The sequence below is a fragment of the Varroa jacobsoni genome, unplaced genomic scaffold (assembly GCF_002532875.2).
Source record: "Varroa jacobsoni isolate VJ856 unplaced genomic scaffold, vjacob_1.0 scaffold_123, whole genome shotgun sequence".
Lineage (NCBI taxonomy): Eukaryota > Metazoa > Arthropoda > Arachnida > Mesostigmata > Varroidae > Varroa > Varroa jacobsoni.
The window spans coordinates 891,831-903,830 of NW_019213025.1; the positions used below are offsets into that span (position 1 = coordinate 891,831).

The following is a 12,000-nucleotide window of genomic DNA, read 5'->3' on the forward strand; positions in this document are numbered from 1 at the left end:
ACACACACACACCTGGACATACGCACACACACACACACCTAGACATACGCACACACACACGTAGACATACGTACACACATACACGTAGACATACAGACACACATACACACGTAGACATACAGACACACATACACACGTAGACATTCACACACACATACACACGTAGACATTCGCACACACATACACACGTAGACATTCACACACACACACACACACACATACACATACACATACACACACACACACACACACACACACACACACACACACATACACACATACACACACACACATACACATACACATACACATACACATACACACATACACATACACACACACACTCACGTAGACATATACAAACATACACAGACACAACCTGACACAAACATCACATACATGCCATCTGATAGTAAAATGATTAATAACACACAAAACGTCATTCTAAAGATGAACCCACTGCGGTTACTTGAGGCCGTGGGGTATTACGTATTTAAAGATTCCTCCAGTAGTAGATTTATGATGAATATATCTCTTCGTATTTTGAACTTGGCGGTGCTCAGGGTAGGGAGAGACGTCATTCATTTCCGCCGAGTGGCCTCGCCCGAACGGAACGTCTACAGAAACTGAATAGAGGGAAACAAAAAAAAAACGAATAAAAGCATTGCTGATGAGAAGAAACCGTGGAAAGTCGCCCTTAGCGGCAGTTCCGATTGCTAATACCCCCTTGCAGGCGCCGATTACCGATACCGCTGCAACCTAACGAAAACCTAACCAGATTTTTCGTCTGGCCTCTGTTAGGACTCTAACAAAGTAGAAAAAGGCGATTATCAACCCGAACACGGGAATGGCTCGAAGATGGTTAAAGCTACTATAGGTAGGTCCCTCAAGCGATCTATCCTGCAGTAAGAGGCGTCAAGTAAGGGTAGCGATAGGTACATTTCCGCGACAGTTTCTTGACGTACCTCAGGGACGGCGCCGACGGAAACTCGGTTCAGCCCGTCACTCCTACGGCGAAATACACCGCCGCGCGTGTCACAACAATAACAAACTTGCAATATAATAACAACTATTATAAACATTAATATCTATTGTGGTCGTCAGCCGATGGAATGATCATTAGTGGGTCATCGTCAATCTCAATTGCATTGCACTGATATGGCTATTCTGTTATCATGACGAAAACGCGCAACAAATCACGTGTTTGTTGGACACCTTAGAAAAACTTGTTGTTATTATTGGCAATAATGATACTAATTATAGGAAAGCATTACCAAATTTACAAAAACAATAACAGCAAACCAGTTAGTAAACAAGCACACTGAGACGAAGTCGCCACGGCAGCAACAGAAGCAGGAGTAAGCTAACAATATACATGAGAGGCGTGCAAATAACCTTACAAATCGCAAACGTACATGCTCGGCTGGGTAGCAGAGTAGCCGATATAATAACAGCGTGCAAAGAAGGGAAATATTCGCCTTCTAGATGCAGTTCGTCGCACCCGGTTGCGCCGCGTAAAAACACGATCGTGGGCCGCTGTTGAAGCGGTAAACATATCGAGGAAAATTATTGATGGACGAGCGCAGAGTGGGAGGGTAGTCGACCTAGCAGTAGACAAACAGGTCCCGTCGACTCGATAGGGAAACAGGCGGTTCTTAACGAGACACCAGACGGATCTGTACAGTAAGGAAAAAGGCGGCACAAGAAATTAAGGAATAAATTCTACCTTCAGTCTTTTGCTGTGTGAAAACGACAAAAAACATTGGAATATTGATAACAATGATGATGTGATCGATGAGAGACAACTGATGATTGATACAAGCCGTGTATAAGATGGTTAATAGTTGATTGCACTAAAAACGAAACATATCATCCGCTAGTTATGGTAATGATGGGACTAGGGAAGCTACTATGTGATTATTGTGCTGGGAAACGGTGAAAGCAGGTAGTCAAGCTCGGCTCAATTCGATCTTGTTGGCCCAGATGCCGCCCATCTATCGCAGTGTGATGATGAGCGTTGTACACGATCACGGCGGGACCGAGCACGCGGTGTTGTTTCTATAGCGATTGTGTTTGCGATGAGATTTCTGTTCGGCGGTAGAACTGCATGTAACTCTATCAGATCATTTATTTATATTAAATATTGAACTGTGCTATTATCGATCAACTGAAATGGGCCGGTGGTTTCTGCGGGAATCGACGCAACACGTGTCGCCGTGACGAAAAGGATTAAGCCTTTTATTTTCAACACTCTGTCGTATTATTCGTTACGCTATTCTACGAGCTAGTCTGTTTAATAATATGGATAGCAGTTAGTGTATGCGTGCGCGACTGCCTATGATCATGTTTGCCCGTAATGCTGGATTTATCATATGAAACAATCTTCAACAACGTCAATATCTGTCTCAATAAGAAATATACGACGACTCGTCGACTGTCGCCTCATAAAATGAGATGGAACAATAACAACAGGAAAAGCAGACACAACAGAACGCAAAACTTAAATAGACGGAAAAAATAGATCAAGAAATAAAACGCCAAAAATTTTGAGCGATTATTATATTAATATTACTAAAAATATTATTATTATATAGTCAAATGCTATTTACAGTTAATATTTCTAATAAAGTATTATCAAGGTGGAATCTAAGTTAAGTTGTGTTTATTCGTCGAATTACTGTGAGTGTTATATGCAACGCTGTAAGGGTTTGATAGCGGCTCTATTCATTCGACTGTCGGAAGAAACTATTTTTTGAGAATTGCGTGTTGACTCTGTGTTTGTTAAGGCATAGGTAAATCGAGAAACTGTGGACGGCCATGTCACGTTCGTGAAGTGTGATACCGATGATTAGGTCGAATGGCCGCCTACATAACGGTATCCAGTAAAAAAGAAACTGATGGAATACTAAATGAGCGACAGGCAAATCGAATGAACAATTTCAGACCATTCCTACGGCAAGACGTGAACGCTATTTGCAACACAGTAGAGCTTCATACGAGTAGACAGATCTGTTGAGTGCCTTCAGGGCGAATTCATCTCGCAGATCAACATACATGTTTCTTTGGAAGCATTTGTGCCGATTCGTGATTGATGTTGAAGGTTTTCACCGTGAAAGGCTTCTGGCCCTTGCGTTTGCTACAAGTTCATGAGAGAAGACATCAGTCCCTCAGAAAAGCAGATTCAACTAATGTCAGCCATGTATTTCTAACTTGTCTCATTCCCGCTATGGACAAGCCAAAGTGCGTCCCGTCAGAAACAACAGATCAGACATCTGTCACAATAGCGTATTCTCTAATTCTACCACTGCTTGTTGTATTCTTCTATATTGCATATATTTAGGGACCCCAGGTGAGTTTTACCATTCCAGAGCAATCGGTGTCTGTTGGTACTGTCGCTGTCGTTCATGGTTCCGCATGTACCGCGGTCCTGAGGACACGTTTTTAACTAGACACAATTTAATTTCAACATTATACAGGATAGGTGTACGACTGGATACCTAGATTCAGTCGTATGTACGCTATTAAATTCGATACGTATAAAAATATAAGTGCTAATAATTGATTCCATTATGCTTGTTATGTTTTGAATCTTGCAGCATTCAAAATGCACAATTACCTCTCATCTGGAAAAATATGGCCGCCGCAGCCGCGGTTGCTCCCATCAAGTAAGTTCGCCCTTAAGGATGTCTACGGCAAAAATGTGCGTTCGTACAGGTGCTCTAGGCGCGGTCCTAGCAGAATAATAGCACGCATATCCAACTGTCGTTCAATGGATGTCGTTGAAGCGTGCTGCTGCTGCTGCTCGTTTTAGTAAAAGTGCATACTTTGTGCCGATCGTCGAAATTCGAGAAATTTATGATTTTCGATCTTTCCACACCTTGTTTTTCATTCTCTTGCGCCCTTTGCCAATTAGAATTCGCTTTATAAATAGATAGAGATAGGTAGATAAAATGTAATACATTGCGAACATATGCGTGACACGCGCAAGGTAGTCCCTGGCACCGAACTGATTCGATAAAGATTACATCTGTATCATAACAACGAGTCTTGCATAGGGGGCAAAAATGCCATACTGCATAGAGATGAGTAAAGAAAAGTGTGTTACACAGAGGAAAGGGTGATCCACCGGGAAATGAAGCTCTTGCTTCTGGGGTGGTCATGCGTCTACAGTGACGATTTTCTGAGGCGATCTATGTCGCGTCACACTCTGATCAACTGATATTGAACCCAGCTTAGTTAGACGTTAGGCGTTTCGAAAGTACATAGGCAGTGCTGAAGATGGCAAAATCATTGGGTTTTAGTAACTGAAGCTACATGTACCGCATGTGGGTCGAGAAGCTGTTGTCCGTGCCGGCCTGCGGCTGTTCTCGAGCTAGTCTTCATTTGTCGTTTTTTTTTTTGTTTTTTGCCTATTTCTAGCTAAAAAACCTACGACGGCAAAATTGGGAGTCGGACGAAACGTGCGAGTACCTCGTGACAGTGAGGACGGACTTGGCGACATTTAACGAGGATCAATATCACTACGGTTACCATCAGACACAGACATCTCCTCTCAACTTTCTAAAACGTTGGATCATCTGTACATTTTCTTTTCTAGACCCATACAATGTATAATGTGATGTGGCGATGCAATGCGACTCATGCAAGGTACGAGGCCGTCACGGGAAGCCACTCTCTCGTTATTGTTGCTCTCGACGATAATAATCAGAGTATCGCCGTGGACCGTTGACCGTAGGCGATTAGCAGCAATATCAACCCCAACCCAAAAACCACGAAGAGAACAATAATAACAGCAAACAAACAGCGGAGGAACAAGTGCAATGATAACAATATTAGCCGCAACCGAAATGAAACGAACCACAACCGGAGTCCAATGGGAAATATTTGAAGCTTTATTAACGACAACAAAAAATGGAGAAGAGTCGCAAACGGAAATACCGTGTATCAACTGACTACGCATGAAAGACAGCGGCGGCGGCGGCGGCGGCGGCGGCGGCGGCGGCGGCGGCGACGTAAAAGCAAAAGGCTAATAATAATAACAGTGAAGAACGAAAGTAGTTGAAACGGAACTGGGGCGAAGATGATGCGGAACTGAAAAAAAAAGTAATAAAAAGCGAAAGGAAGCACAGGGAAATGAAACAAAAGAACATAATTATATGTCTGTAACAATTCTGTGATCTAGTGGATAGTCTCAACGTGGCGCGGGGAGATGGACGTGCTCTAATCTTTTACATTGCGATGATGATTATATTGATTGATGACAAAGATACTCAAGCTTAATACGGTGATCATATAAAGAAGTACGCTTAAAATATAATTGATGACATAAAAGAGCTAATTATAATCGATTATAATCGCCACTGGTAGATTCTCCAATCTGTGTGCCGATAATTTGCTCTCCGAAGAGATTGCGATTGCAAGAATCTCAGTGCTATATGACCGCGTCGCGTTCACTGGTCGCTGATAGATTTCGTATTGGTGGCTGTCTTCAAAGGATTCCGGTAGTATACGCTCAACGCATTTGCTTCTCGTTCGACTAAATAAAGTTTGCCTAGAAAAGTCAAATGCTGTTGCCATAATTGATCTAGAGAGTGTAGCAAAATACGTCGTTGACTCAGCGGCCTTGACATTGTCGGGCGACGATACGGCGATTCAATCCTACTACCGTACGCATCCTGCTTTCCCCCGTGTACTACCCATATTATTTACAAATATGCCTATATGTACCTTTTGTAAGGCCTATGCTATCTCCTTCTATGAAATATATATGCAAGCTGCTATATGCTCATTGCACTATTGTATTATGCTTTAGGCAGTTGTTGTTGACTCCTAGCTACCGCTATACTATCTAGTGAACTTGAAACGCATCGAACCTTAGGCTAACGGCGACACGGTAACTACGCCTGGCGACACGGTCACTACGCCTGGCCACCTGTTTAACTCCTAGCTTCATCTTGCTTTCGCACACCCTGACCCAGTTCTTGATACAAGCTGACACCAAATCGTCACTATCTGCCAGTATCACTGTATGTTAACCACAGTATGTCTAACGGATGATTACGGGGATGTGTGGCGGTGTCCGCCTCTCCCTTCTCTCTAAATGGCAAACCAGCATTGATACGTCCAGCGATTTCTATTAATATTTAGTTATTGTTATCCCGTAGTTTGACGATGTCGGAATAGATGTCAGCGGATACCCTCACGGGATCGTTTGCGAAACGATCCTTCGGATGCCCTGTGTCGCGTCTACCCGCCAGACAAAATCATTGTTCTTCTTGACGTAATCTCACATTTACTAGGCAACAAATACAACTGGTTGACGGAACTCATGTATCAGTAGGTCGTTATATGACAACTATTATAAGCTTGTACTCTTTGCCCCGGTGCAATACCATCCCCCGCGCTTACGAGCCTATTCTAGTCAGCTTTTCTTCTGAGATCAGGGCATTTACAAAGTCTATAATAAGAATGAAATATTTAAATGTATGAACTGATGACAATAATATGACATGATTATGTGAATAGCGTGACGAGGATGGTGACTATACGTGTGGAAATATTGATAAGAAGACCTGTCATACGAACGACTGATAATTTATTTGATCAGTTTCTAATTAATTACCGTTGTTATTATTATAACGATGCAGCACCGTGCTTACTGATGTGCTGTCGTGCGCAAAATGCACGTAGCCACGCAAATAGATTGATATTGATCGAAGTGACGATAATAAAGGGCAAGAAAGGAACACAACTCGAAAAGTAGCATAAGCTCGGAAAATAAGGACAGGAATTTACAATATGTATGACGAGACAGTATACATATATATACATACTATTCCTATTATAATTATTTTTCAACCGGCGATCTATCCATCCAGCCACCCAGCCAGTACCGTTATATTATAGAGTGCATGTGAAGAAGCCACCACGCAGCGTAGGAACATGTTTACGGGCAGAAAATTATGTTAAGCTGTGATTAGAAATAGCTAACAAGGAATTCGTATAACGAGTGAGTTAGTAGTTGTTCTTTGAATCAATCGTGCCCCAATTATATTCGAACTAATGGCTCAAGCCATTGTATTAAGATAGGCATATTGTTACTGTGTGGTGTTAGTAAATACTGCAATAGAATAATAGCGAACACCGTGAAAAGTGTACAATTATATAAACAGCAGCAAAAAAAATTACTTCAAGCGCGTGTTGAAAGCGGTAGCGTTAAAATTGCGACAAGTTCCTTTAATCGTCTCAAAATGTTTTGTTCATTCGAAAAATGGCGCCCACAGATACGCAGATGGGCATGCGTCGACAAAAGCGGGCAGACAGAATAAATACAGGCGCGCAAATGAAATCAAGCGGTGTCGCCTGTGGACATAATAGTGATTGGCATGAAAATCGAGGTATAGCTCTATGGTACAATGCCGTTGACTCAACAACCGTAAAAGTTTTCATAACGTGCACGTCAATCAAACAGAAATACTAGTGCGGGCAATAATAATACCTAAGAAATCATTCATATGTGAATACACAAGGTGATATATCATACTCTGGACTTGTAATGATATTGTAATAATACTATTAACGATATGTCTATAAGCATCGGCGAAGCTAGCGCCACGGTTGAACCAATCGTAGTACAGGATGGTAAACATAACTGATTGCGTTGCATAAGCGTTGTGACCTCGGAAAAAATGCTGGTAGATCAGACGTAACTGAGAACGCAGTAAGTGGACAAACGGGATGCGTGATCAGCCCCGCCATATAATTGTTCTTACGATGTTACCCAAACAACTGATCCTCGTAGACTTCGAAGGCTTATGTCAAACGAAGATGGTGATTGTCGATGTTAACTTTCTTACTTGTCTCAAAAAGATTATGGTAATAGTTAGAAAAGTAATCGATCGATATCAACAACAGCGGTAGCATAATAATAGTGATATAACAAAATTAAGATGGAAGTGTGCAGTCGAAAAGCATAATTGTGTTCGAGTGTAACAATTCAGTTGATACATGGGCGGCCAAGTAGGCCCGACGGCACTTTTTCAACATATCGCATATTGTTCCAACGTACTGAGGAGCGTCACGGGGCAATTTATTTAATATACATGCGTACACGAACATATCATCCATCTCTAGGAAGGAGACGAGCGCAACGTCCCCGAACAGGGTTGCCTTCTTTCGCGATAAAATGCAGGCATATCATTTCGTCACCTCCTTCCCTTTCAGGGTATTAGCGATCAGCGTGTGATCCGCGCCGATCGCCGGGGAGTTGGGGCGACGTCGAGAAGCTGCGCATTCTTAGGGCTCAGCGCTCATTTCATGCATTGCGTTGCATGCACAGCTCGTAGAAGTTTGGGCATGTACTCGCGCACGGTATAATCGTTGGTCTAGCAACACTGACCGTATATATACAATGACGACGGGATTTGAGAACGATGGAGCGAACGAGTAAAGAGCTTGGAATTGATGAGGTAATCATAGACAAAGCGAATGGAAAAAGGCAGTCGATTATAGGGTCATGATAGAATGGAGGCAATCGCGGTGATCAAGGATAGAAGGACGACGACGACGACGACGACGATGATGAAATTCAGCCAAATATTCTTCGGCATTAGGGCGACAAGGCGGTACCTGAGCAGTTTTTAGCTAAGGTCAAGCCTCGTCCGCTTTGCAACACAACAAAACAAAACAAAATAATTGACAAAAAAGCCAAAATGTCTTAGGAGATGACGATGGACGATGATAACGCAGGGAAATTTTATGGGTTTAGGCTTTAGTCGGTGCGATATGAAGGAGTCTTAGATTCTAAACGACAATTAGAGGTGATGTCGACAGACATTTACACATATTCATGCTGCAGTGACACAAAAATACAGGACATTAGCTGTCATCAGGGTTCGTGACAAAAAAGAGATACACTAATTACAAGAAGAACTAATTATTCCTGTGACAAAAATTGTGTAGGACACCGAGCTGAACATTTACTAATTCGAAAAAGCGACTGATATTATCTGCTGTTTAATGGGTTAGTCATGAGACTCCGAAGTGAAACCCACGCTATTCGGCTGGTCCTGAAAAATATAATCCCCAATTAAGTATAGCAGATTATACTCTACACAGGAAATTCAGCAATATTTAGATGGTGTCCTTGTCGCTCTCTGAACGAAAGTATGCGAAACTAACTAGTTCTCCTTCACACAAACTTGGGACGTAATATATATATATATATATATATACATACATATATATATATATATATATATATACATACATATATATATAAATCAAGGAAGTGAAAGTGTGAGCGAAAGGAAGCGTGTAAAAGTGCGTGAGAAATAGCGAGTGTGTGCGAAGTAAACCAAAATATTGCTAAATTGTAACGTGTACGTGTAAAAAGAGCTGCGAGATGGATAAATAATAGTAACCCACCTAACGCGAAGGCAAAGAAAGGTGACTGGGTAAAGTGCAACGCGGACGAAATTAACACACTACGTGCGCGGCCATGCCGGATGTAGTAGCGTAAGAAACTGATGATAACAGATAGACAAAGAGATAAGAAGAAAATTACGATTATTGTAAGAAATACTAAAGGAGGATATAATCCGTGTGGAAGGCACGCACTTGCCAGCGATCAAACTAATCCTTATTGCTAGCGACGAGTTATTTATTCTAGAAATAAAAACGAGTCTTTAATCTAATCTTATATCTTATTGAAGAAGCAGAGACAAAGAATTCTTCGATTCTAACATACAAATACACTCACCGTCAACATCACGGGGCAAGCGGGTCGAAAACTGGGACTTCCATATGAATGTACGGTGAATCTGCTATTGACAACGGCGATAATGGAGATGATCATTTTTGTCGTTATGACTACTATAATATCAAATGGTAAATATCTCTCTACCCATATAAAATACTATCGAAGATGATGGAATTACCACAAGGATTTTCTTCATGCCGATTATGATCATGACGAAACATTTCTGTAACCGATTCCGGTTGCTCCTTCTATGTTCTTTGTATTCAATACATCCACTCCTTCTCTCGTACCGTACCAAAAAACATGTATGTTTCACATACAGACACAGACACACACCACAAACACACACACACACAGCACACACACACACACACACACACAGCACACACACACACACACACACACACCTACAGAAACGGTCGATATTCATCACATGATGAGTGTGATCATCGCTATCTTTTTTTCAGACCATTTGCAGTTGTGACCAACAAACATACACAATTCATTGTTTTTTTTTCGGCGCCTTAGTACGGAGACGGGATATAAGTACGTTTGGCGACTGGTTCGATTCCAATGAAAATATTTATGATGAACTGATAAAAAGCAGACGAACCGTTAATGAAAACAATGTCAACGTCCACAATAAAAGAAAAGCCAACTAATTATTATAACAGCTAGAACAACTGAAGCATTTGCGTGACAAATTCGTTGTTTTTTTGTAATTAAGATTTGACACTGAACGTATGAATATTATTATTATTATTATTATTATAATACGCTTATTGAAAAAATATCTATTAACGACATTATTATTGTGGAGATGACGACGATACGAGGGATGGCGTTAACATCTACTCAACTTTAGAACAACTCAAGCCGTTCAAAGGGTGTTTCGGCCATCAAAGGCCACATCCGTCGGCATCTTGAAGCAATCATAAGTGAGAATAAAATAAACACACTGATAACAATAATGATGACAATAATTACTATATCAATGGGTACAACAACATAACAAGAACGTAACCATAATGCATAATTGCGACACTACAAACACAAACATCAACAGCTAAATGATTGACAAAGATTGCGCACGTTTTACAGAAACACATATTAATACATAAGTAAAAACAAGCTAGGTAAAAAAATATACATGATGTATTATCATGAACACACACAGAGGAATAGGCGCACACGGGCGCCACACGTGGAAGCAAAAACCAAACAGCAAATACGTGTACTTTTACTAGTTGTGAAACAGGAGCAAGCAAGCTCGGTGACTGAAGAGGCCGATGGAAACAAACAGAAAAAAAGAAAAACGAAATAAATAAAGACCACATAAAAACAACAACATTTTAACATCAGTAACCTCGCTCCGAGTATCCGAGAACACTACCCTCCTCTAGGCTGTGATTCGGATACATAGGTTAAGTGACGGAACTTTGACGACGAAGAGAATAAACAAACAGCAAAAGAAAAAGAAGCAGGAACGACGCTCAACAAGGCACAACATCGCCTTCCACGAGGAAAGGGAGAAGCTAGATATGAAACAGTGAAATACACACACGTATACACATACACGTACGCACTGAAGGCGTCACATGGCCATCTGGAGACCGGAGTCGGTAATCGCGGGGCCCCGTATGGAACAAAGGCTTGGTACAAGGCTCCATGCAACCTTATCAAGTACGCAGCGGACAAATACAATAACTTCAAGGGGTGTAAGTTAGACAAGCACGCTAGAAAAGAAGAACGAAAGATTAAATACGAGATCGTAATTCCCTTAGTAAAGATACGTCACAGGAGGGAGCAGATGTACCTAAGAGGAAATGACGTCCACGTTGTTTCCCACTGATCAACAAACAGGCGCACATCTTGCAAATATCAACCAAAAGAGGATGTCAAACAGCAATCTTGTCCTTCTATAGTAATTCACCCTACCTCTCGTACTCCTGAGACACTTTAAAGGGGCCGTCTTCCATGGGGGGCCTTCATCACCGACTGCGGTTTTTTTGCGCAGGGAAAAAAGGCCGACGATGAACAAACAAACAGTCAGTCCTTGAAGGGAAAGTTAAAATATAACGCAACTCTAGAGCCATGGGCGTGTACGGTGAATGTCTGACTTGGTCTGTCAATAAATCGTGTTGCTCGATTTCAATTACTGGATTTTTCTTTATACCTAAGGGTTCATATCTGCCTGATGGATATTCTAGGCAAGTTGATTACTACCAGTAGCTATATAT

At 41.5% G+C, this 12,000-nt stretch overlaps 1 protein-coding gene and 1 long non-coding RNA gene across 4 annotated transcripts in view; one reads left to right on the forward strand and one right to left on the reverse strand.

Moving 5' to 3' along the window:
- The window catches only part of LOC111267268 (poly(rC)-binding protein 3), a 60,741-nt gene extending 55,176 nt beyond the window's left edge, over nt 1-5,565 (forward strand). For all 3 annotated transcript variants that reach the window (XM_022845469.2, XM_086971271.1, XM_086971270.1), the window contains exons 7-8: nt 3,597-3,665; nt 4,420-5,565. In XM_022845469.2, coding sequence (XP_022701204.1) covers nt 3,597-3,665; nt 4,420-4,423 — 73 coding nt within the window. In that variant the 3' untranslated portion in view covers nt 4,424-5,565. The remainder of the gene's footprint in view (nt 1-3,596; nt 3,666-4,419) is intronic.
- LOC111267312 (uncharacterized) lies at nt 4,647-11,909 on the reverse strand. Its single transcript, XR_002684520.2, has 2 exons — nt 5,874-11,909; nt 4,647-5,091 (listed from the first exon to the last, which is right to left on the reverse strand). It is a non-coding gene; the product is annotated as an uncharacterized LOC111267312 (long non-coding RNA).
- Between the last annotated feature and the right edge of the window lie 91 nt (nt 11,910-12,000).